This window comes from Poecile atricapillus, chromosome 3 (assembly GCF_030490865.1).
Source record: "Poecile atricapillus isolate bPoeAtr1 chromosome 3, bPoeAtr1.hap1, whole genome shotgun sequence".
NCBI classification, from domain to species: Eukaryota; Metazoa; Chordata; class Aves; order Passeriformes; family Paridae; genus Poecile; species Poecile atricapillus.
The window spans coordinates 71,662,249-71,688,811 of NC_081251.1; the positions used below are offsets into that span (position 1 = coordinate 71,662,249).

Genomic DNA, 26,563 nt, shown 5'->3' on the forward strand with positions numbered 1-26,563 from the left:
CTTCACTGCAAAAGCCTTTGGGTGTATAGCCCCAAGAATACATTTCTTCTTAAAGTTCGCTGTCGTCTTGGCATATTCACACTTGAGATATAACAGTATGCTGTTGAAAAAATTGCATGTAAATATTTCTATGCAGAGTTTGGGAATGTTTAGGAATGATGATTATTTTAAAAAGTCACAATACTTGCTTGTAAGAGTAAAAAGTGATATAGTTCATCATGTAACTAATCTTACAGGATAAAAACCTTAACAGCTTAATTTTCTGCTTGCATTAAAAGATGCCAGTCCCCTTTGCTCCATGAACATCACCAAGGTTCAGGCTCACTGGAGTGTGAAGGAGGCAGAGAACGAGAGGAAACTTTGGAAGGAACTAGACATTCTGGTAATGAAACCCACTATATCTTTCAAGTACATGTTCTTTGCACAGTAGTGCCTCTTGAAATGCAGCCACCTCCCTGTGTGGAGGTTTGACTCACAGGGAGCACGTGATGTGCCAGTGAAAGCAGGGACTGTTACCACACTCTGCAAAGATACCTGTGTCTGATTGCAAGGAGTGTGCAGGTTTGAAACCTGATGCTGAGTCGTGTGCCTTTCTCCATTATTTTTGGCAGAAGCCAAGTGGCATGCACCATCAACCAAAGTCCTGAGCTCCTACAAAGACCGAGCTCTGCAGAAAGAAGGCAGTGGCAAGGAGTCACCAAACAAGCTTTCGCATGTAAGTCTTTTCCTTGGATGCCATTCGGAGCTCCAAAAGCAAACAAACCCCAAAACAGCAACAACAAAAAACTATTCTGGACTTACAGAAATAAATCTTTAAAATACATTTTAGTAATTTGTGAAGACCACTGTGTGTTTTGGGAGGCAAAGATTATGCTATCCCAGGTATGGGTTGAATCAAATATGCTTAATCTGTGTTTACAAACTCAGAATTCCAAGAAAGCTTGGGTCTGGGGCACTGAGGAGATAAAACTAGTATAGTCTCCACTCAGCTGTGAATTTACAGCTTCATTTATACTGGCTTGTTTAATCTGTGGAGTATTTAATTACCCTTTAAAAGAAAATAAAATTATATTTACCATACCGCTTTTCATCTTACATGAAATACCCATGGAGTGTAATTACCAATAAGCACTATAAAAATGTAGCTTGTACATTGGGAATGCTGAACAGATTTTCTTGTCTACCTTGTTTAGTAGCTTGTCTTCAGTAATGGCAAAATCCTCAGCAGTCTAGTGATGGAAATTACATAATGATAATGTTTGTTATGTGGAAAATCCTGCTATATGTAGTAGGAGTCTCTACACTGTTTGTAAACTTACATTTTATGTGTGAGCAACAGCATCTCCTAGCATCTGCTGGGAGAGGGATCTCATGAAAAAGTTAGTCACCCTTCCCATTTATATCCTACCTAATAGAAGTCCATTTGCCCTTGTAGAAGTCCATCTGCTTTTATTCTGGCTACTGTCACAGACATAAGTTAATCCAACTCTCTATAAAATTTATTTTAAAAGGTAAATAACAAAACCCCTGGACTTTATTGGCACAAAAGTCTGATGTAATTATTCCACTTCAATAGCCATGCTTAGTTTAGGGCCTTTCGACTTAAGTTACTTTCATCTGGTACACATTCATCACAATTGGCTTCAATTTAACTAGCCACACATCCAATTGGATTTGATCCAATGAGAATGCATATTTCAGCCACTCTGAGAAAAAGCCAACAATAATTCAGTCTTCGGTGGTTTTCAGATTTTCAGTAGAGCTTGTTTAAACAAATAATTACCAAGGCTTCTAGCTTTAACAAATGCTTATTTTAACTGTTCAGAAATGCAATTTTATGGATGTTAAGCAGGTCCTATAATCAGAAAATTCAATTCTGATTTTAAGATTTGTGATAGAAGATGGAACTAGAGCCTTTTTATTTGCAGTGACATCAACCTTTAATGTGTCTAGCCAGCTGTGCAATTCATTTCACAGAAACTGGTGGTATAATTGGCTCTTTTCATACTTTGCAGTTATATGATAGCATACTGTAAAGAAAAAAAATGAATAAAATGGTCTTTGAATGGCACAAATGCAGTAATTTATATGAAAATAGATCTCTTACTATTTAATTTGAGGGGGGTCTTTTTTTGGTTTGTTTTCTTGTTGTTAAGATTGGGGACAAGAGCTGTTCAAGCCACTCCAGCAGCAACACCTTATCCAGCAATACATCCAGCAACAGCGATGAGAAGCACTTTGGCTCCGGAGACCTGATGGATCCCGAGCTGCTCGGCTTAACCTATATAAAGGGGGCTTCTACAGACAGCGGGATCGATACGGCTCCCTGCATGCCAGCTCCCCTGCTGGCCCCCCTGCACCTGGCTGGCAGCAGGTCTGGGGTGCACTGCCACACGGAGCAGTGGACAGAGGCGTCGGAGGCTCCCGGGCCGGACGACGATCCAGCTAAAATCTATGCTGTTCACAGCTATGCCTCTGCGATCTCCGGCAGTCACACAGCTGAGGGCAGCATGGGAGACCTGAGTGAAATCTCCTCTCATTCCAGGTAGGCACGCTTCTTACAAATTCGGGGCCATGGATTATAGGTTAGCATGCAGATAACCCTTTTGTGTTGTTTTTATTCTGTTTACCCTTCTTTGAAGCTGAAATTAAAAGATTTTTATGTTTTTGTGTTGTATTCAAATGCCTGTGTGAGCAGTTTTCAAGCAATTTTTGATGAGTCTGCCTGGAAAGCACAGCCAGACCTCCTCCCAGGTCTGATGGAGGCTTTAAACGTGATGCTTGAAAACTGCTTAGTTTTTTAAAATTAGGAAACATCCCTGAGTAAAAGAGAAGTTTGCACCTAGAACTTATTTCAATTACTTTTGGGTTTTTTAGTACAGTGCAACAAATTGCCTTGGAGTTAGTGCCGAGGGAAATCAGAAACATTGGACAATGGATGGTTTTTACATACATAGAAACTGCATCACATACCATCCCCCCCTAATTTGCATTGTTCTGATGTATGCTTTGCAGTTTTACTTGTTGAACTGCATTTATGATTTGCTTTCAGCTTTTCTTTTTGTTACCAGTGAGCTATGTGCATGGTATATCTCTTGTAAAGCTTGTTGAAAGTACACTTTTATAGCTGGTTGCCTTTATCTTCCAGTTCCCATTGTCTGGTGACTTTGAAGTTGAAGCTTTGGTCTGTGTGTTAAGGCTTTTACTCTAAAGGGTAGAAGGAATTTGTTTGTTCTTCTTTCCCTCTGATTTTCCTGTTTTCAGTGTCAATCAGTACAGGAAAATAACCAAATAATACCTTGTATACTGATTTCCTTATAAGCTTGACATGAGTGAATTTGTCTTGTTTGGTTATTCTGAAGAAATTTATTCTTCTAGGAAATGTTTGCTTTAGTTTATTTGAAATAGGTTTCTGAGTCTTCAATAAAAATATGTCTTAGTGCCTACTAGTGCTGTTATTTGTAATAAAAGGGAATGTTAAAATTATCCAGAGGACTGTCTTGTTGAACTGAAATTTACTTCTGTAAAATATGCTGATAATTTAATATTAGTGTGTCTGATTGAAAGGCACAGCCTAATCTTGCATCAACTGGCAAAATTATTCTGAAATGGAAAAGCACATAGGTTTTATGATTAGGGAGATATTTGAGTAATTCCCTATGTAGTTCTTTATGTAAATGTGTGTGCACATATTTTCTTAAAATTGCACACACAAATTGAATATATATATATATATATAAATAAAATTTAGGCTTTTTTTTTTTATTCACATCAGTTTGCATTGGCATTTCAGCAAGCTGAATTCCATGCATTGCTTGTTTCAGAAACACATCACAATTCTGTTCTCAAAGAGCTTTAATGTGTACACAGTTGGTGAGAAGAAAATGACTGTGCCAATTTTGCTTCACTGATTTTAACCTTGAGAGAAACTTAACAGTGAGAATTATTGCCACATACCAGGCAAAGCGTTTCTGATTTGTTGTTGCATAGCGTATTTAATTTTTCCTTTTGTGTGTTTCGTTCACTTTTCCAGCGGGTCACATCATTCAGGAAGCCCATCAACACACTGCTCTAAGAAGAGTGGCTCCCTAGATACCTCCAAAGTTTATATAGTGTCGCAGAATAGTGGTCAGCAGATGTCTGGGTCGATTTCAAAACCATACCACAGACAAGGAGCAGTGAGTAAATATGTCATTGGATGGAAAAAATCGGAAGGAAGTCCTACACCTGAAGAATCTGAGGTTTCAGAATGTCATGAGTAAGCACTCTGTTTTACTTTGTTGGGAGAAGTAGGGTAGTGAAAATAAATTTTAAAATAGGATAGAAAGAAATGACAAATTCTGTTTTGCCTTTAAATGTTCCGGGAGTTTTTTCCATACCTTTATGTATCTGATGAATCTTGATGCTGGAATAGTCCATGAGAAATGTGTTGTGCTTAGGTGGAAGGAAAAGGCTTGAACTTAAAGGAAAACATTCAGTACTTCAAATATAGAGAGATAATACTTTCATAATGGTGCATCTGTGATAAGTGATGTTTGAATCCGGCATTTAAAACTAACCTTGAAATTCCTGCTGGCTTCAAAATCATCCTTGTGGATAATGTCCCTGCTCTCTTTTTTTGCACAAGCTATTTGGTGCTGTTTCTCAATAAACCATAGTCAGCCACTGTCCATCTCAAAAAATTGATGACATGCAGTACTGGATTTTCAAATGTTTAATTTGGATTGTTCTTTGTTTAATGGGATTGGGTTATTTTTATCTAATACCTAATTTTACATATGCGTGCGTATTTATGGCAAGAGTAATATTTAAAAATATATGCTAGAGTATATATGCTATGAAATAAGAATCTGACATTAAGCTCTTGAATTCCTAGTTTTCAAAGGCAGAAGATGTTAGTACCCTCCTGTCCTGGTTATTTGTGTTCCTTTGTGTTAATATAGAGGTGATTTCATTTCTCCCCCCCAATATTTTAATTGCATAAATTGTTCAGTCATAGTAGTATTTGAATTATAGTGTGGTAATTTCAGGGTTTTCACAAATTTTTGGATTTTTAAATCAATGAACTACTGAAACAATGTCTCCTTATTTTGAATGGCAGCCTTAAAATAAAACTGCATCATGAATCAGGGTATTTAGACTGAAACAACGGCAATTTAGAAAATTATCTTCAAGAGATAGCTCTGTTCAAGAACCATTACTTGAATATGACAATGACAACATTTTCTATGTCAAAAAATACTTTCAGATTTTTCCATGGCATACAGAATTGGCTCACCTCTTTCTTTCTAGGAAAGCTCTCTATATCACAGAGAGGAAATATCTGAGGATAATCATGTTGAAATAAAATAGCATCTCTGATTAGCAGTGATGATGAATATCAGGTCAATTGCTAAATGTTGTGCCACTGTAGGTTAAAATTCACTGATAGTTTACCATAGCAAAGCTTTTCTCTCTGCTGAAGACAGTCACTGATAAGGCTGCACTTGGCAGTGAACAATGGCTTCCAGTGTGTGATCTCTGTGAGTTACAATCTCCAGTTCCTTTGATTACGTTCTCAGAGTAAACCTGTTAAAATGCTGTCTCTTCTTTCTCACTGGAAGGAGCTGAAGGTTAATTCAGTTTGACAGTCATTTGTTGACTGTAACTAGATTTTTATGTGCTGATAATTAAAGAAGACTACCTGTTTATCTGAATAGCTTTATGAAATTGCTGATAATAATACTTACACTGAGTAATTGATTGTCAATACACTTCAAACATTGCTGTGATGACCATAGTAATTTTGCCAGATTGTGAAGCTGGATGCAATATTGTACTATAAAATATTGATTTTTTTATTTGTTATGGAAGTAAAAGTTAAAGTGTTTTGTGGTGAACCTTTGGAAATGTTGAAATAAATATAACTTTTGTATTGATAGAGAAGTGTGGTGTGTAAAAAAGAGGCAAGCTAGAAGAATGCTTTTTTAAATTTTTCTTTAGGATTCCTAAACTTCATTTCTCAGTGGTTTCAGAATTTCATTTTTTACCCACAAACAATTTCATAAAGGTAAAGTGATCAAAAAATTTTTCTAAACAGTGTTTTGTGTCAGGAGATAATTCTAACAATTTTCACTTTGACAGAAGATGATTGCAGCCTTTCAAATCCAATTTCTTGCTAAAACCACCCATTTTCTCAACAGAGTGTATGATGATATTGATGCTGTGTCTGCATCGAGTCCGCTCCAAACTTCTGTCAGGAATGCTATTGTTGAAAGCCAGCAAGTCTTGTCCAAAGAAGATTTTTTGAAGTTGATGCTGCCAGACAGCCTCTCCATGGAGGAAGGGAGAAGAAAGGTTGGCTACTTTCTTTGGCTCTATGTGTTTCAGTCCTTCAGTAACCTTAGAAATGGGTTTCTGGTATGCCCAAAATTGCTATACAGAATGCAGTATTGTTTTGTACAAGCTAAGTTTATTCTATGGGGATGACCATAAGTCCCAAAATATCATTTCCCACAAGGATGGGAAATGTTTGTTTGATGATAAAATCCAGTATTTGTTTAAGTATGCCTTTGCTTAGCTTGACAAGAGGTCGGTGCAGGTTGAGCAACTTCATTACAGTTTGAAAGGTTAAAAGTGACATTTTCCAGGACAGAGGCTAAATTTGTACATCTTGTATGATATTAAAACACATGAATAAAAGTAGACCACTTTCCTCTGTAACAGTCTGTACCAATAATTCTGCTAGAAATCCATATCAGTTTCCTGTAGGTATCAGTGGCAGCTATTCAGAAAGCGTAGTTGTCAGTGCTACTGGAGAGCCTGGATCTAATCTTTATAGTATGAAGACAGTTGGTAATGCTTAATAGCTCACAATAAGTGGATAGTGATCTTAAAATTTGCTGCTCCCCACAGTAAATGGTTCTGAATTCTGTGCTTAATGTGGAATAAAGAACAAAGCAATTAAATTACTTGAGATAATTGTCACACTTCCATATTAACTCAATGCTCTCTTAACCCACTGTGTTTATACAATATGCTAAATAGCATAATCATCATGTCTGAACAAAAGTAACACATGGGAATCTTGTAAGTGCAGAGTTGAATTTAAAATTCAGGTCATATATATTTTATAATATGTGGTATGTTAAGTGTGCATTATTCATGCTTGAATTTTTGTGGGTCGTGTCCTAGAGGTTTTTATGATTTATGATTGATACAATAATTGGAGGGGTTTTCTGAAGATTCCAAGAACTGCCAGTGTTTCTGGCTGCCTAAATAAGAATCAACGAGGAGAGAGGGGTTGTGACTGAGATAAATGGCTTCTATCCCCTTCCTCTTGGAGGCACCTAAACAAAAGTTAAGTAAGTGAGACCAAGTGGGCCCTGACTCACAAGGAACCCCAGCCAAGGAGCTGTCAGTGTACAGTCTGTGGCTGTGCCTTCATAGAGGGAAGTGATCTTGATAATGGTGAGCTAGTTACCTTTGACAGTGAAGTCAGAAATTAATTTCCTGAATAACTGAGATTCTACGCTATATTCACTGTTTGCAAAAGCCATTCCTCTTAAGCATTTGTTCTGCACAGGGAACATGGAACACACAATTAATTGCAAAGAAAACATGTAATTGTTGTATGTAGTAAACCAGTAAAATAATTAAGGCACTAACTGTGATTTGTAGATGTAAAGAAAACTGTGTTTGCAGTGCTGAGAAATTACTTACAAAGTGGTATGGTCCAGCTTTACAATACAATAGCATCTTGTTGTACTGTAGATATTTGGGTTGTGGTCTGGGTAACCTTTTGAAATACACAAGCAGTTTTCACTGAAAACTGTTATCCTCTTTTCTAAGCCTGTTTTGTGATATCCAGAGAGATGCAGTGTCTCAAGTCACTTTTATCATCCAATAAATTATGTGGCAGCATATATCAGTTCAGAATGTTTAACATTAAACAGTGGTCATTTAAAATTAAAATCAAACATTTCTATGTGTAGGCTTGCATATATATTGCCAGAGTTGGGTAACCTTATATACATTTCTGTAAAGTGTTGCTGTCATAAGGCTGTGAAGTTTTCATTTAACATTTCACAATTAATAAAACTACACATGATCTGATTAATTCATGGTTATATGTTCCAAAATATTGAGAGGAAATCTGAGTATCCAATTCAGTAACTCTTTTGAGGCCCCAGTAGATCTGATATGGTGGAAGAAATCTCTGATCTTCTGTATTAGTTCAAGTATTCCAGAGTGCCTGTCCAGAAAAACACTCCCAAGAACTGATGATGGGATACAGTTGTATGAATCACTTCAACCAGCAATATGTGTTCTCATTTTTATCTTTAGTTTTCATTCTATGGAAACCTTTCCCCACGGAGGACACTTTACCGCACCCTCTCTGATGAAAGCATATGTAGCAATCGAAGGGGATCTTCCTACGCCAGCTCTCGAAGTTCAATGATAGACCAAGCCTTGCCAAATGATATCTTGTTCAGCACTACTCCACCATATCACAGCACACTGCCTCCCAGAATGAGCCTGACTCCTGGAATGGGAAATCTGAGAAGTAAGTCATTGTCGCTCTCATCGCTGAGTTTGGAGTATTTGTAGTAAGCTCAAACCAATCACCAAGTATTAAGTGAGGTTTTACTTTTAAGGTGAAATTAAGACATGTCAAATCACTGCTCTAGTTATCCTAGTGAAATAATACTTGCTCAGCTGTACATACTCATGGTTGCCATTAGTTCAGTTCATATGTATCATGTTTGGAGACAATATCCACTTTACTTCCCAAAGAATTTTCATGAAACCACTGATAGGCAAAAACTTAGTCTGAAGATATTTCTAGTTATCATTTTATTTTCTAGGGGTGACCTAATTAAGCCAAGCTGGCCTGGTTTTTTTGGATTTTTTTTAGTTTTTATTTTATGTGTATTTGAATAATTGAAATACTCACAAATACATTTGAAATAATAGCTAAATGGAACAGCTTTTGTTTAGATTATCTTTTTAGTAACATCTTAAAAGCAAATGTGCAATAAATCTTGACTTTGACTTCTATTTCCAAATTGAATTTGCTGATACTTTTTTTAACAAATTAGTAAAACCTTTACAAATAACCTTTCATTTTTAATGGCAGCAGAAGAGTAGTCTGAGGTTCTCAGTTAAAGCTGTTTTATGAATGTGGTTTTTACTTGTGAAATTTTCATAAGTGAGACTTTTGTTATCTGGTTATCTTGCAGTAATTCTAGGATGAGCTATGCAGTTTGTAGTAATTAAAAAAAAAAAAAAAAAAAAATTGAATGAAACTCCCAAACCTGCACAGATAGATATGTATATTTAGATTAAATACCTATATTTGTTTACTTAATTAGAGTGAATTGTTTTCTTCAAAAATGCTAAATATATATGCTTCTCAGTTAGTTTAGGCTGACCTACAGTGGACACCCAGAGTTGATGTGCAATCTGGAAAAGAAAAGCCTCTTTTTTAGCTACTCTAATATTGCATAACAGCTAACTGCAATTTAAAAAATGGACTCTGAAGTCCATAGTTCAGAAGCTCTGGGTGAATTTCTTGAAAACATTAAGGACATTTTAGGCCCATGTCCAGGGAGAATGCAGCCAGATGATATAAAGAAGCATCAATAAAAAAGGTTCTGTCATTCATCATGTCCTTCAGGAGCTAGCAGTCATCTCCTAATTTTGAGAAATAAGCTTAATGTACAAAACACTTTTCTAGTTAGAGTGGCCTCAGCCACGAGACTGAGTTTTGGTCACTAAGCACTGGTTAATTTTAAATTGGTATCTCAAACGAGTGCTAAATTCCTGCCTCAGATGGGAATGCATGCTTGGTGTACCTTCTGCCATTCTAAAAATATTCTTCTATCAGAAACTCTTTACTATAAATTTAATCCGAGAGGATCTTATTGTTTTACGGATAGCAAAGGGAGATCCATTTTGTTTCACTGGAGATTAATTCAGTAGATTTTTGTCATCTATGAAGGAGCTTTATACACTTAGGCATCCTGATTGCATTTTCTTTTTTTGTTTTCCTCTATACTAGGCCATGTATTTTAGAGCCATTTCTTGTGCATGTAAACATGCAATGGGATCAGACCTTCAGCTTGCTTTTCTTCAGGAGATTGGCACAAGGCAATTAACTGTGTACATCCAAGCTTTATACTGCTCCTCCAGCAGTATATTTTAGTGGCTTTTGTATTAGCTCTGTCTTAGACACCTAATATTTCATTCTTGCTGCTTCTTAGATACAGAAAGTTATATATACACACATATATATAACTGGGAAAAAAACCCAGGAAATCAGTATCCTGTCAGTCAAAAACTGATCCAAGGCAATTCATGCTGTTTTCATACGCAACCTCTATTTTCTGCTTCTGCTTCTGTGTTTTAAAAGTGCTTATCAATGCCAGCTATATAGAATCTTTGGTGGTGTTTGTTTCAAGGAAGATTTCATTGGTTATCTGTGATTACACTCTGAAAAAAAAAAAACACATCGTGGCTTGCCCACCTATGTTTCAAAAATAAGGTTAGTCAGTATCTCCATATGAGAAACTAACTTTGGCTCTTCTTAGGAAGGTTTTTCATAGTCAGTGCCTAGAATGTATTTACATTCTACAGCAGTGTTGTGAGAGGTTTCTTTTTCATTTATAATTTTAACATGAGGTTATAGTTTCAGATATCAGGATTCATATACTGTCATAGTAATGTCTTTCGTATGTGATCTCAAAACATTTTAATTTTACTGATATTTAATGTTTATATATATATCAGTGGAAATAGCATGGTTTTGGCCTAAATCAGTTTTAGAAAGGTATATTCTTGCACATTAATATCCAGCATGAAGTACTGTGGCAGCACCAAATCTCATGAGGCCCCTCTAGCAAGGAAAAATGTGATTAATAGCTAAGTAAGGTAGCACCAAAACCAAAGACTAATAGGTGACCCTGAAGGCATTCAGTTTACTGAGAAATCAGAATTATGAGACAGATGACCACACAAATAAAGAAACAGAAACTTCATCTGTGTGTAATGTTGACTGCAAGAAGATGATGGGAAAAAGGAAGCTATAGGACTTCTTAATTATTGTGTTATCACTGGGGAAGACAAGAAAAAAAGAGTTGCTTTGAGTAAAGCCTGAATTGCAAAGTCTGACAGGCCAGTGATGTTGATTGCAAACCGTAGAGAAATGTAGAAATGTTCACTTAATTTTACCTTATTCTCAACTTAAACCAGAAAGGAGAATTTGTGTAGGTAAGGACTCTGTAATTTTACCTTGGGGGCATTAAGGATTCCCTGACTGAGACAGTGCTGTTCATACTGAGTGATTCTAGCAGGCACTTGCAGGTACAAGTCAATGCCTTTCTTGCAAATTCATGGCAGGTGAATGAGCAAGGAAAGAAATAAAACAATGAGAACCACTGATACTGAGCTGCTTTAGTAACATCAGTTGGGAACCCAGGGAGACACATGGAGACAATCTTGATTTACATTGCAGGCACTGTGGTCCACTCTTACCGTAAACCACAAAAAAAAAAAACGGGGAAAGAAAATGCCCTAAGTGATAAACTGGCAGGATGTTCCTGTGCTGTGAGGAAAGGAGCGAGGTGCAGGATAGTTGTAGTGAAGAGGGTCATAAGGAAGGGAATATTTTACAGTGAGCTACTGACAAATTCTGAAAGTTCTCAGATTATACACGCCATAGGGAAAAGGCTGCCAGAAGTGCAGGAACTGTCTCTGCAACTGTGTTCATAGATAAAAGTCTTATTTTCCAACTGCTTTACTACCCATGTTAGCTTCAATCCAAAACTAAGTTTGTTGATATGAGGCAATATTAAAATGAAAGAGCATCGCTGTATATTGGTGATGTGCAGTGGTAGCAGTTTGGAAATCAGTTTGTCAGCAAGCAGATAAAGGCCATTGATGAATTCACACAAGCAAAGGAGAACATGTTTGGTGTTACCTGTTCTCACACAGTGAATGGTTCACCTTATTAGAACATAAGACTGTCTTCAATAAGGGAAGGGAAGAATGATTGTCAGGACCACTTGTGCATGAGAGCCTACGAGCAGGCTGGCATCTTTGAAGGGAGACTTTGGGCAACTCTAGGCAATACTAAAGAAGGGATGGGTTTAGCAGGCAGAAGTTGTTGCTTAAGAGGACTATAGAGATATAATTACTGATTGCAGGAAAGAAAAACAGACATCCCACAGAGAGTGGGATTTACATTTGCATGAGATTTGATATATTTCTTCACCTGCAGCTGCTTTGAAGAGAATTGTTAAATGACATGTCTAGTTTGAAGCAAGGAGTACTTAGCAGATAGTTTTTTTCATGATCTACAATCTCTGCATAAAAGTAGCAGTTCCAACTGAAGCAGGATAATTCTCTTGGAAGTAAAATAGGTTAAGTCAGGTGAATCTTTCTTCTTTCTGCATAATTAGTTACTCTTTCAATATGGATGTATGTGGGACCAATAACCACCAGTTTCAGGAGCTGTGTTAGAAACTGAACTGACCATGTAATTTTGGTTGAAACAGGGACTCTTGCTAATGCTTTATCCTTTTATGCATAAATAATAAAAATAAATAAAATTCCTAAGTGTAGGAAGTGACACAACTGAAAAGACCAGAAACTACAAGATCAGTAATTGTCTGCCGATAGGAGTACAGCAAACAAAATAGCCTTTAAAACTGGAGATAACACTGAATATGTTTCCTCAAAGGAAATCGAGTTGCTTCAAAAGTCAATCTTGTGTACAGTAAAGTAGTGTCCTGCTAGATTAGGCATATCCTCTTGGAGACACAGAGGTGGGCATGCTTAAGCATCACTTGCCACCCTTGCACAAATCAAAAAGGGAAACAGGCAACAGCTGCTGATGTGGCAGTCCTACACAGAGTGAGGCAACAGCAAGGTAAGAGGAGCAGGGAAGAAATGCAAATACAGGAGGCTAGAAAGAATTTATCTCACCCAGAGCATTCCTGGAATACAAACAATATTCTCTGAAATTCAAAGGCACCGAGGCCTATGTCATTAAAGCTCATGTTAGGTATTTTTATTCTTTTTCTTCTTCCCCCTCTTTTCACTCCCCCATTGCAGAAGAGCACAATTTATGTCTTGAAAATGAATTATTCTGTGGTGGCATACTCATGCCTGTTCAGTTATTCCACTTAGAATTTCAGCCATCAGCATGAGCACATTTTCAGAGCTATCAATATTCAAATCTCTACTCTGGCAGGCTTTCTGCAGTTGAGTGGCTCTGTCAGAGCTTATGCAGGACTGAATAGGATCCACCCTAAGGTGAACTGAGGTTCTCACAGAGACAATGCATAATGAAGGATGACTACTGGTGAATATATCACTCCTACACTTTAATTTGGAGAGCTGGCAGAATCGCGCTGGGAGCAGGCTTCTTCCTGACAGGTTTCACAATCAGCCTCTCTAGGCTGATCACACAAAAGCAAGGGCCGTCCCTTAGGGCCTGCCTGCTGGTCTAGAACCAAAAGCTGGCTTGCCAGTCTTTCAAATAAGGTATTCTGTGTATTTTGCACAACAGGGATGTATGAAACATTTGTATTTGCACAAATAAGTCATATACTGAAGTTCAGAGACTGCTCTGACTTTCAGCTTTCAGTGTATTTGCACAAAGGCTGCCTTAGGTAGGGCTTTATGTATGTTTATACAGAGCTGAAAATAAAATCTTAGTACAGACATATGAGTAGAATATATGTCTATATTATATTTTCCATTCCATATAACATCCACTTTTACATACTGAGAGTAGGACATTTCTACAGAGTTTTGTCAAGCCACTTCCAAGTGTAATGTAACAATACTGCATCTTTCAGAAAAGTGTGGAACAAGATAAATTTCACTGTAAAGGGAACCTCTTCTGCAGGGACTCCTAATTTTTGACAGAGGATTGTAAACCTTCTTCACTTTATTTTTCCTCATATTTTGTATTCCTTTTAAGCAAGGTTTCTGCAAAGAATAGAGCATATCATATGCTTCAATCATTGCTCTGTGCAGTAGAATGCTTTGTAACAGCCTACTCTCTGTTGATTTTTAGGTCAGGATCTTTAAGTCAAATACGCATTAATATCAGGACAATGACAGCATGCCATTTCCTTAAACCATAATGTATCTTCCACTTGTATGAATGCATTTCTTCCTTCATTGTTTTTTGTGTTTGGTCTTTTCCTGGAAAAAAATACTCATCTTACATATTATAGTTTAAATTACTGGAATTACTAGATGGAAATTTCCTCCTGAAATATTTGGGGGAAAATTACTATTTTGACCTTTTGTTTAATTGGAGTGGATCTGTTTGAAGCAAAAATTCTCTTTGCCTGATTATACTACGTGATAAAATTATTATATTCCTTTGCTGGCTTTATGGTTAAGATGAAATGTGATAGCAAATAATAATTTTGGTTTATGATTAGTTTTAAGAAACTCTGTGTGTCTGTTCAGTATTCTTTTTAACATGTTCACATTGATCAGAGTGAAGATTGCTATGGACAAATTAGGAACATGTAGAACTGTTTAAGAAAATTATGGAAATTAGCATCTCCTCTACTAAAATGTATCTTTGTGGTACATTCTAAAATCTGCACAAGTGAAAGGTTGGTTTGAACAGCTTATAGTGTATACATTTCATTTAATGTATGATCTGTGTGTTACAGCTCACTCTGAAATCTCACCAAAGTCTTCCTCAGAGACACAGCTACAAATCCTCAGAGACACGGCTACAAATGTTAAACTAATAGGGCAATATCTTCAGTGTGAAAGGGAGATTTGGATATAGGCTAGAATTTACAAATGCATTAAAAGAAAAGCAGGTGGTTTTTCTTAATTGCTTCTGGAACAGGAATATTTTCAGTTTCAGAGTAAAACTCTGCATGTAAATATCTTTCATGTTGCTTCACAAATACAACTTTGTATATCTGGCAACTTTTCTGCTCAGTGCTCAGGTTTAATATGCTATGCTTTAGAATGGATGTTGCCTGCTTACACAGTGTTCATATGAAAATGTGAGGGACACACCATGTCCAGTGGCACCAAAGAAGTGCCCTTTAAAACCTTCCCATCTTACTTTGCCAACATTTAGAAATTGTTCCACCCATACTGAGTATTGAACAGGAAAAGACAGACACAAGAGTAATGAAGATAAGCACTTTTTGCTTATACCTTTTTTACAGATTATTACAGTAGTTTCAAAATTGTGCATAATTGTTACAGGAAGACTAATTATTGTGTTTATTGTTTAGATGAATTCTGGTTCTCAGATGGGTCCTTATCTGATAAAGCCAAATTCAATGATCCTGGCCTGATGCCCCTGCCAGACACTGCCACAGGGCTAGACTGGTCTCACCTGGTAGATGCTGCACGAGCGTTTGAAGGTAACAGGAAAATTTGAATAAAGATCAATGTTCACTACACAAACTTTTTAAACATTTTTTTAATATATATTGTATAGCCACATTTTGAATTACAAAAATCCAGTGCTTGCCTCTGTAGCCCTTTAGTTCTTTCGGCAGTATCAATTTTCAGTGTGGAAGATTGTCATTGAAAATTTGGGGTCCTTATGATACTTTCCATTTCCATTTTAGATGCAATTCCTCCACTTTAGTGCCTAAGTTTCTTCTGTAATCAATTGAAAAATCAGGTATTTAAAGGAGAGATTCAAAACATTTAAGTTAGATGTTTAAAATGAAACTGGGAGTAACATTTCCCTGAGTTTGTTGTGTTGTGTTTATAAACTGGCATGTGTAGTCCAAGTAGTGTTGTGGTCCCTCTCAGTTTTCATAAGCCCTTAAGACCAGGAGAAATGTACAGTATATTTTCCAGTAACAGGATTTAGAGTGCAGGATGTAGACCACATTTGCTTTATTAATTTATGGAACCACATTAACCAAGGGAAAAAATCTCATCCACCTCTGGGAGCTAAACCTACACTTAATGTCTAAATAGAGAAAACAGATGCTGGTTTGAGTGTTTATATAGATATACACAGTTGAGTGTTTGTGTTTTGTTGTTTGAGAGGTGTTTTTTTAGTGCTGTCCTAAAATGTCTGACATTTATTAACTGGTATTGCTTGCATTACTGAATGTAATATAATCTATGAATAAGTATAATGTTACCACAGTCATGGTTGTATAAGATACAGGTCTTAACTTTGTGAAAACTGTCTGTGAAGTTAGTGGTTTGGGTCTTTTTTAACTTTTTTGAACCATGGAAATCAGTTTTCTGGTTCCTGATTCCTTCCCAAAGTGTGAAGCGATTAGTTCACTTTGACCAAAAGCTCTTCAGAACTGCTTGTTGCACCAATTCAAATGGCACTGTGAAGACCCAAACCAACAGCAATGATAAGGAATTTGAAGAACTCTATTATTTTTTGACCTGACGTGCATTCATTACTATTCCGTACTACTCAAACATGGCTGTGGTATCTGGCAGGAAATACTGTGACACTGAGAATCTTGACAGCTCTTCCCATACATTCCTCTGTTGGATTGCTCAGGGAACACCCTGCTGTTTGTTACTGACATCTTAAAGTACTGAAGAAAGGTTTGCATCAGTAAATGACTAGCTCTAACTTTGTACTTGAAGAATATTTTTAAATGCTAATAAAAATTGAGTTCACCTGAGTGAAAGATCATTCTGTACCAGCTATGCTCCTGTATTTTTAGCTTTCTTTGAAAACTAATAGATTTTCATTCTTTTTACTTCCTAGTATCATGATTAAAATAATTTCACTTTGGTAAGTGTTATGTAAGCGTAATTACGTTTGAATTTGAGAATGAGAAGTAGAACAATACAGCTAACCCACAGTGCTCTATCCTAGGGAGGAAGGGTATTCACTTGTTGGGTTTTAATTGTAAATAACTTAGATGTATCTGTAGATAATGCTGGAGAACTGGTGGTCTGAGTTGTAAGATAGAAGCTATTTATTTGATTTTTTTAAAATTATTTTAAGAATTTGAACAGTAAATAGTAATCTATTTTTGTATGCAGGAATATAATTCTTTTCTGTTTAGGACTCTACAGTAGAGACATCTGTGTATATGTTAGATGATTTATACAGTGTTTCAACTGAATTCATAGTGCTGCGACTAGAAACTTCTGCAAGGAATGGAATTTTTAAACCCTTATTCAACTTCATCTTATGTCTTGAAATTTGAAAGTCATTTAAAAAAGAATAACTGATAGGCATGTCCTAAAAGATCACTGGAATGCGTTGCATATGAACTAACAGTGCAGTTTCCATATTTATTTTAATGTTGTTGACTTAGAAGCTGCTTCAACTTCCTATTTGAAAATAGCTTGGAACTGCTGTTCTGCATTCCATCAATGTGAGAAAGACAGTAGATGATTCTAAAGTTTGTCCACTTCTGAATATAAAACTGCTTTGTTTTTTGTTTTTTTTATCTGGGTGAAAATGGGATCACATTTCATATAGGACCATATTAAAAAAAACAAAAAAAGTAAACAAACAGCTGCCTCCCCACTTTCAATGGGGAAAGAATCACTAAAACGAATTTTTTAATACTGAATCTGTGAAATTAGCAGTTTTCTCTAGTTTGGCTTTGCCAGCCTGAGATTGTGAAGTTGTGTTCTCTTCTAGAACCTAGATACTGGACTTCATTTCAATTTTTTCTTTGTACAATTTCTTTTCTGACTATCAGTTTATCAGGATTACCAATCTGATTCCAAGGTCAGAGTTTTTCTCTTGTGATCTCTCCAGATTATGTTGCCAATTTGTATAATTTGATCAGCTCAACATTCCTAATGTGGGCCTCATGATCTTTCATCTCTGTCTTAAGAGGCAATTGTATCTTGATTAATGTTAGATATAGACTTTTTAGGTGCTTATATTGTTGCCATCAGTTGGATTAACAATTAAATTTAGTAGCAAGTTTTTTGCTGCTGTCATCTGTACTTGGAGTTTCCTTATGGGTGTAACAAGAGCAGTAGTCTCATTTTTCACTTTCTTCCTCTCCTCAGATGGAGAGTGGACAAGGTTGTTGATTAGTATTAGTTTTTATTCAACTGAAGCCTTGGTCCTGTGTGGAACAGCAGCTTTTAGCCTGTGCTCCATGAGGGTGGAAGAAGCTATTACTTTTGTTTTGTTTTGTTTTTAATTGAAAGTATATAGTGCTTTTCACTTTGTCAGGATTTCATTTTCACTGCATTTGCTTGACAAGAACCTTTGTGGGAAGCTGAATATTTACTTGAAGCCTTTTCTGAAAATCTTCTGTTATTCCTAAGACAGGTCTTTGCAGTGTGATGGAGAGCTGTGCATGCATTAACTCCACAAGCTCCTGAAGCTGCATCAGGGAAGGGTTTTTGCTTGAGCTGCCTCTGTGGAGGGTCAGTTCCCCTATGCTGGAACACAGTGGAGCATTATTTTAACACTCTGCACTGCCTTCCTTTGTAAGACGTAGTTTAGACACTGATATTTCTCCAGAGATGATATTTTGCAGGCATGCTAACGTCAGTCCAGTCAGTAGCATGGAGAATCCTTCCATTTCTGCCACACATGGATAGGCTACTTCCAGTTTCCTTCTCTGATTTCACTGGGAAATGCAGAGAGACATAACCAGGGAGCAGTTCACATGATGGAAATACTCTGTTGTAATGTTTTGGATCCATCCCTGAAGCAAAAAATAAAAAATAGATAGGATTGTGTTTGACTGTACAGCAAAAGAAGGAGGGCAGTTGGGGTGGAAAAGAAGTTAAAGAACCAAAAAGAAAGCAAGCATGCTCAACTAAGTAAAGGCAAAGATATGGGGATTTCTAGAATCAATTGGAAAGCCAGATTTGGAAAAGGAGAAACCCCAGAAAAGACTAAGGGAAAAGAAGAGAATTAATATTTTTAGTTCTCTTTTTGTATTATCCTTCCAATAGATCTTCAAGTTAGGAAAGGACTGGCCTTCAATGTGTGTATTATGTTGCTGATGATATTTTTAGAACATTTTAGATATTTTCCATGTTTTGGGGACAAAACAGAGAAGCATTTTTGAATGTCCATACCTACCACTGTAATTATAAAAGACAACTGACACAAATAAAAATATCAAATATTGTCTTTAATATAACTTTGTACTATTTGTTCTATTTCAAACTGGATTTATTATGCTTTAAAAAAGCTGTTTAGTGTTTGATAAGTCATACTGTGAGCATTAAAAGCCCAAGATAGTCCTTCTGATTCAACCCTGTTCATTAAAATTGGTGGTTGCAACTCCTAATTTTTTTCCAGGTGATTTTTATGAATGTCTACTGGTGCCAATCAAAATGCAGTGTTTCTTAATGCAAATTGATCTTTGCAGAAACATCTGTGCTACTATAATTAATGTTATTTTAATACTTTGATTTAAAATCTTCATAGCTAAATGTAATGCTACACATAATATCATGAGAAAGAAGTGAATCATTTAGCATGACAGATAATTATTTTAACCAAAGTAGTGTGTTAAACTGCTAGAAAAAGAAAAAATGACACTATTTAGTTAACATTTGGTGATTTCTAGGGCATGCATTTGTAACTCTTCTTGCTTCAATGCATATGTCAGTGTATGTTTGTGGGTAGACTTTACCTTAACAATGAAAGAGTGGCTTCATGCACTTTACTCATTTTAGCCTTTTCTGCTTCCAGTACACCAAAATTGCCTGGAGTTTTTTCTGGCCTCTGTTAGTGGTCTGGTACAATGAAAATCCAGATTCAAACTCTTAGTGGTTACAGCTGTACGACTCTTATACTGTAAATTTAAAAATTATTTTTTGTCTCATCTTTGGTCTTGCTAAGTCAGTTGTTTAAACTTCTAATATAAAAACCAATATATTTTTTGCAAATAGTTTTCTGTGGTTGGACTCTCTTTGGAGTTTGGCAGGGACATCTCAGTTAAAAATAAGAACTCTGAGATTTACATGTATTTTCTACTGTTTAGTGTGTACATTTTGCTTCAATTGAATAGGAGGGGTCCCTGTAATTTGGAGAAAGCAGAATCTAGGTCTACAGAATCGTATCCAGAAATACAATTAATTTTTCTTTATAAAAATTAGTTGTTATAATGAAAATGTTAATAGTATGAAGGTGAAATCAATAATCATCTGTGCACTTCAGACTGCTTGTTTACACTGTCTTGTTTCTGGACAATACTGTGTTTGATCTGGGAAACTAATTTTAATTTATCTGTACAAAGTAAATCTAATTATCTTAGTGGGTTTCAAATCTGCAAATGATGTCATTGATTATGTGTTTAAAATTTTATTCTTACCTTATTGTCAGCACATGTGGAATAGTCATGTTCATATTGCTGAGATCCATCAGTAGTCAGAAATTAAGGCTGAAAGCAGAGGAAATGTGCTGCAGTCTTTGAAATTGGACAAAATCAGACATGCAACTTTTGTTCATTGTGTTATGGAATGAATTGGCGATCTGTGCTATGCTGAAGGGATTTTTTAAACCAACAAAGAGCTTTCTAGTGATTTCCTGTTTTTGTTTGGTAGAACTTGTCCTTCCTGTTTGAAGAGATCTGGCCTGTATTCACTGTTTGTGTCCTTGAGGGTTTGAAGGATTGTCCTTTTCTGTGTGCTGCCAAGTTGCCATGCTGTGTCACTGTGCTGGGTGTTGCTGTTACAGACCCAGGGAGTGATGCCTCGCGCTCACTGCGATGTTGGTGTTGTGTAGAAATGGCCTGGCCAGGCTGGGAATTGCACGGGGAATTGAGCGCCAGCAGGAATTGCACGGGGAACATCCCACTGCGTGCTCTGCCGCAAGGGCCACAGCTGCCCCAGTGGGGATGGACTGTCTTGTTTATAGGAACATTCTAAATCTTATTCCAGGTTTTGACTCAGATGAAGAATTTGGGCCGTTCTGTCATCAGACGCCGTTTCTAGGTGATGGTCTGGGATTGATGACTTTTGCCTTTTGTAAACTTTTTTTAATACTTCCTATGTTTGCACGTTTGCATGATAATGCAAGCTTTGGGCCTGGTGGGGTGGTAGAGCAAGGGGAGAAAGGGCAAGGCAGGCATGTTGTCGCCAGAATTCATACAAGCCTACAGACATGGATTTTGTTTGGCAGAAATAAGCTAGATCAATCTCCACAGAATATGGATTTTGGTTGGGTTTTTGTTGTTGTTTTTTTTTTTTAAAGAAGACAAATTAAATCCTAATGAATGCATCATTTACTCCTGTTCTGTGCAATGATGATCTGCATGGCATACTTCTATTATGTGGTGACTGATGTATTTTGGCAACCACACTGTATATCCATAGGTAATTGCATCTGTGCTTCTTAGATTATGTTCTAGTGAAATTGAATGCAGATAATAGAGTGCCTTAGTAATACCTATAATAAAAACTCAATTGATAAAAATAGTGTGAATTTATTGGTTTTCAAGTATGCAGATTACCATCAGCTTCTGCAAATGTTTGAGGCGGTAAAGCAGTGCAAAATGAACAGTGAAGATTTCTGAGGAATCTGACGGCTTTAAGTTCATGGAAAAAAATGCAGACCTTTTTCCTGGATTATTGTCATTGGTTGTGGCCCTGAATTCTGTAATGGTTTTCTGCATATTTCATCAAGACCAATTTACTGTTCGTATCAGCATTAAGTGGTCCAGACAAAATGTCATACTGCTGATAGACATAAAAAATTGCTTTGGGGTTGCCTTTGGATGCAGGTGTGGGGAAGCCAACTAATTGGTACATACATCTGCTGTTTATCTTCAAAGCTGAGATGTAGAAGCCTACATCCATTTCACTAACTGAACCAGGATAATGGCTGTAATATAGCCTTTTATTTTGTCCAGGTTTAGAGGTATCCTTATGTTACTTTTTTACAGATCAGAGAGTAGCGTCTTTTTGCACCTTGAATGATATGCAGCAAGCTCAGGGCTTGGAAGGAGCACAAGAGTTACCTTTGGATGAGAGTCCCCCAGATGGAAAAGATTTTCTTGAGGATGCTGGGTATGTCAGAATTAAAGCATATTTCTTGCAAAAATATTTAAAGGAAATATTTTCTCTTAATGTTGCATGTCAAATTGCCTGTATGCATGTTTCATGGCTGTATGGTGGCAGACTTGTCCCCTTGACTTCTAATTTCTTTAGTTTTGAAAAAATGTTGTTTCTTCATATCATCTTCTCTCTCACTGCAATAGGTCGGTAACACAGATTAAGGTTAGATGCAGAGTTTCAGATAGTCAAATTTCTCACTGTATTCCTCCTTTACAATAATAATTTTTGTTACATTTGTTTCTGTTTTCATTTTAATAAAGCTAATAATGGGAGCTCAGCTCTGTAGGATGCAATAACCTGATCAGCAGCAAATGTCTCAAACCTTGGAATAGGGTCTATCCTATCCTTGCAACTATTTGCAAACCCATAATTTTTCTTTTATACAGAGGTAAATCAAGAGAATCTGTAACAGAGAATTGCAGAATTTATGCCAAACTACCCAGTTGTTCAAATTCTTCTCAGTGCTCTGGGAGAAATGATTCCTCCCCCACCCCTCCACCTATCCTGCTCTAAGGAGTATTGTTAATTTAAAGATTATTCTTCTTATACAGATTCAGCAGTATAATCTGTCCACCACCACACTTTAGAAGAAAAACACATCTTTGATTAGTTTTACTCTTCAATTGTAGGAATGGGAAATGGAGAGAAAAGTCTTCTTGCTTGTTAGACTGTTGCATTTTAATTTGAACCAATTTTACACAAATTAGCTAGCTTACATAGTAAAGCGCATTTATTGTAATGACTTTTAAGTTCATATCTTTCCCCAGGCTAATGATCAATAAGGATTGCAAAAGACTGTTAAAGATGTTCCCCTTTTAGCCATGGCAAACCTTTTAGCCATGTCAGATTTGTGCAACTGCATGAAGCAGCTGATTCAGCTTTGTGTGTAAAGCCTCTCTTCACCTGCTCTCTTTTGGACACAATTACTCACATGATGGCTAATTGCATCTATAATGTACATGGAATCGTCTCCCACAGTGCTCATTGTCATTCAGAAAACAGAAGCTATTCTCAGTATTTTCCTTCAGTCATGTATTTGATTAACCTGTGGCAATATTTTATGTGTTTTGACCTTTAAACAAAATATTTGTCTCCATTAAGCCATACGTTTATCCTTTACTGAAAATGACACTGCTGCACAGCAGACAAAAGAACTCTTTACGGCTCCTTTAGTTTGCAGTAATTGCAGCTGCATCTTGCATGAGATTAGTGCAGTCCTTATCAGAAAGCAGCTTGTTAAGCAAATGTGCCTGCACACCGTGGAGCAGTGAGTGTGACTTGCACTGTGAGGGTATGTGCAAGTCATTCCTAAAACATTCCTTCTTAAAATCATTATTACTCCTGCCTGATTTGCAGGATTTCAGATATTGCAGGACTGGATTTATGTTCTAGTGATAGTCTTTTACTGATGGTGGTTTTGTCTGTTTTCTTAACTGTGCCTAAACTGATTGGCTTCCTTTGCTATTACTAAAAGTGTAAGTCTCCTAAAGCTGGGAAGAAAATATTTTTCACTAACTCATAGTGAAGGGAGTGGTTTACTTTGCAGGGAACATGCTCCGAGTACTCTGACTGGAAAAGTAAACCAACTGGAAGTCATCCTGCGGCAGCTACAAACTGACCTGAGAAAGGTAAGAGACCATTAGCCCCATATCTGCTGCCCAGTTTTAGTGGTTTTATTTGTACACAGAATCATCAAAGGCTTGAAAGAAGCACATCAGTTAAACGAGACAGCAGAGCTCAGTGGTTGCTCAGAGCGCTGAGGTGCAGAGGGTTCTGTGGGAATGGGTCTGTGAGGAAATTGGCCCAAGGCTAAGTACTTTACAGGTCTTTACTCCAGAACAGCTGTCATAAAAATAGTCACACCCAGAATCAAGGAAACACTTCCTCTTCATTTATAGGACTTTGGATTTAACAGAGGATAGGGATTTTGACAGGGCACCATTGCTAAGTAGTTGGCATTCTGGTTTTGTCATCCCTGTTGCCTTGTGCTACCTTGGTCATGTAGCAAGGACTTGATTTGTGCCTCATTTGCTGTCAAAATTCTGAGCTGGAGATAATGCCAGGAGAATAGAAATGAGGCTGCTTTTGGTAAGGAAAAATCATGTCAGGAAAAATTTTGAAATTAGATATTTTTATTCTTTAAATATATGCTTTAAAACAATTACTTACAACTTGGGCTCTCACGTATGATTTATTATAGCTAAAAGCTTCTTATGCTTTCAATGCTTGATATTTCTTTGTTTTTCGGTTTGTTAAATTGTGTAAAACTTTAATTTTTCTATTAAAGTAGCATCTTTATGATATTTCTTTAAAAAAAAATAGGGTTTTTTTTAGCTTGCAGTATTTTCATGTAACGAATAAGGTAGTTGGAGCATATTTGGGGAATTAACTTACAGTTAATAGTTGTCAGAATGAATTTGGGAGCTCAACAAAATATAGCTGTTATGACATGCATAGAAATATTAACAACAAAAGTAAATGTTGTCATCACAACTGCTCACTTTGCTCAACTTGTATCTTTGTTAACCAGGAAAAACAGGACAAGGCAGTTCTCCAAGCAGAGGTACAGCACCTGAGACAAGATAACATGAGGCTTCAGGAAGAGTCTCAAACAGCAGCCGCTCAACTGAGGAAATTCACAGAATGGTTTTTTAATACGATAGACAAAAAATCTTAATGGCTGGGGCCCTGCAAAGTACTTATTTGAACAATGTATCTTTTGAATTAGCAGGGTAATAATTTCACTGTGTTCACAATCCATTTTAGGTGTTTCTGCTGCATTTTCTGTCCAGCTTTATTCATCTGAAAAGGAGAGAGAACTGTGGCAACCCGTCTTTAAATTCATATGAAGAAAGCAGAGAATAGCAGATAATTGTTTGTGTGCAGATGAATGTAAAAAATCCTTAGTGTCATTTTAGACATTTTTAGAACTTGCTCTGGCTGGGGCTTGCCTGAAGAGGAATATTTGGGGTTTTAGTTCCTGCATTTCAGGTGCGCTGGTGAAGATGTTAAAGCAATTTAAATTAGCTTGGGCTTCAGTATTGTAAGATAAAAAGAATAACCAGACATATACTTTAATGTTTAAAAGGTGCTCTATTTTTTTGTATGTACAGTAGTTTTATTTCCACAGTCCACATTGTCATAGCAATAAGAATGGAGGTATAGTGAATAGTCACAGAGCTGTGTTTATAAAATGTTAGCACTGACGTGTTTAACACTAGTTTGGATGCAGATACATTAGAGATTATTTATTTGCAGGAACAAATGGTGCCTGAATATAAACAGTGTTCTGATTTTCTAAAAATACACATGCCTTGTAAATGGCTCACTGGGGTTAGCCCACTCCCAACTTCAGTTACTTTTGTATAGTTGATGTTCAGCTAAACAGTTACACTGCTTAACTATTAAAATCATGTATGGTGTGAGCCAGCCAATCAGTTGTACAATGCCAAATTTGTCTATCTTTGTACAGAAGCTTTGATCAAGTGTCTTGTATTTAACACCTTTATTTAAGCTTATTTAACCTTAAATTGTCGTTTTTATAAAGTTTGTTTTATCTGCACTATGGTGAGGTCAGTTGGTTGCAAGTTGTAATATTTTGAGCTTGCCAAGACTGTACTGAGGAGTTCTAGAAAATTCTAACAATTGGATGCTGCTAGTACACAATTGATTTGTTTGTATGCTTTAACATTTTTAACTGTTTAATTTGAAATGAACATACATCCTGCTTTTTTAATAAATGTTAAAAATCTAAACCTGAAATATTTTATCTTGTATTATCTGTAATCATTGTTAGCAGTAACGACTCATGTTTCTGTTCAGCTCAGTCCCTGGGCTCTCCATCCAGAGACATTTCAACCCCTCAGAGCTGTCAGGATCCCTTGTTACCGAGGAGGGTTTGCCACCATTATCACATTAATTTCTTTGGTGCATCCTGTCCTGGAACCCAGGAGGTGGTTTCCCCAGTCTGAACAAAAGCTTCCTTGGGCTGATCATAGGCATTGACCAGTGGCCTATGATCCTGGAGAAAATGTTCAAAAGAGGTTTAGTTACTTCATATTAGCTTATGCATTAGTTGTAGCAGGAAATAACTTGCCATCTTCTTGTGCCAGCGATTGAGGATTTGACTGCAGTGCTAGCATATGTGAGATGCTTTGTGTACAGTACAGAGCTTAAAGTCTACACCTAAAATGGACACCTTTGCAAAATTAAATGAAGCTAATGAGCACATTTGAGTTACCCTGAGGGGGGTAAAAAAAAAAGTTCAAGATCATAGTTTTATCTCCTTCAGCTTCCTATTGGCTGCTGAATGCATTCAGGCAAACATATGGAAAATTGTTGAATAATTAAAAAATAAAATGTATTCAACTCATGCAACTAGAATTCCATGTCCATTGTTCGTGCACTTTGGCTGAGAAATGTTTTATAAATGGAACAAATGTCTGTCACTGCTGTAACAATTGTTCTGAGAGACTCCTCTTAGGAAAGGTATGTGGGCAGATAATCAAGCCTTTGGTATCCGTACATTGCAATTTACAAGACC

At 36.7% G+C, this 26,563-nt stretch overlaps 1 protein-coding gene across 3 annotated transcripts in view; it reads left to right on the forward strand.

Annotated features, from left to right (window-relative positions):
* Positions 1-25,782, forward strand: part of SIPA1L2 (signal induced proliferation associated 1 like 2) — a 127,299-nt gene extending 101,517 nt beyond the window's left edge. Inside the window, exons 13-23 of one of the 3 annotated variants that reach the window (XM_058836085.1) lie at positions 279-382; positions 612-715; positions 2,157-2,545; positions 4,034-4,258; positions 6,183-6,336; positions 8,326-8,545; positions 15,267-15,398; positions 20,845-20,898; positions 21,849-21,972; positions 23,567-23,648; positions 24,551-25,782. In XM_058836085.1, coding sequence (XP_058692068.1) covers positions 279-382; positions 612-715; positions 2,157-2,545; positions 4,034-4,258; positions 6,183-6,336; positions 8,326-8,545; positions 15,267-15,398; positions 20,845-20,898; positions 21,849-21,972; positions 23,567-23,648; positions 24,551-24,697 — 1,735 coding nt within the window. In that variant the 3' untranslated portion in view covers positions 24,698-25,782. The remainder of the gene's footprint in view (positions 1-278; positions 383-611; positions 716-2,156; positions 2,546-4,033; positions 4,259-6,182; positions 6,337-8,325; positions 8,546-15,266; positions 15,399-20,844; positions 20,899-21,848; positions 21,973-23,566; positions 23,649-24,550) is intronic. The other 2 variants (XM_058836086.1, XM_058836087.1) reach the window with 2 other exon arrangements.
* The last annotated feature ends 781 nt before the right edge of the window (positions 25,783-26,563 follow it).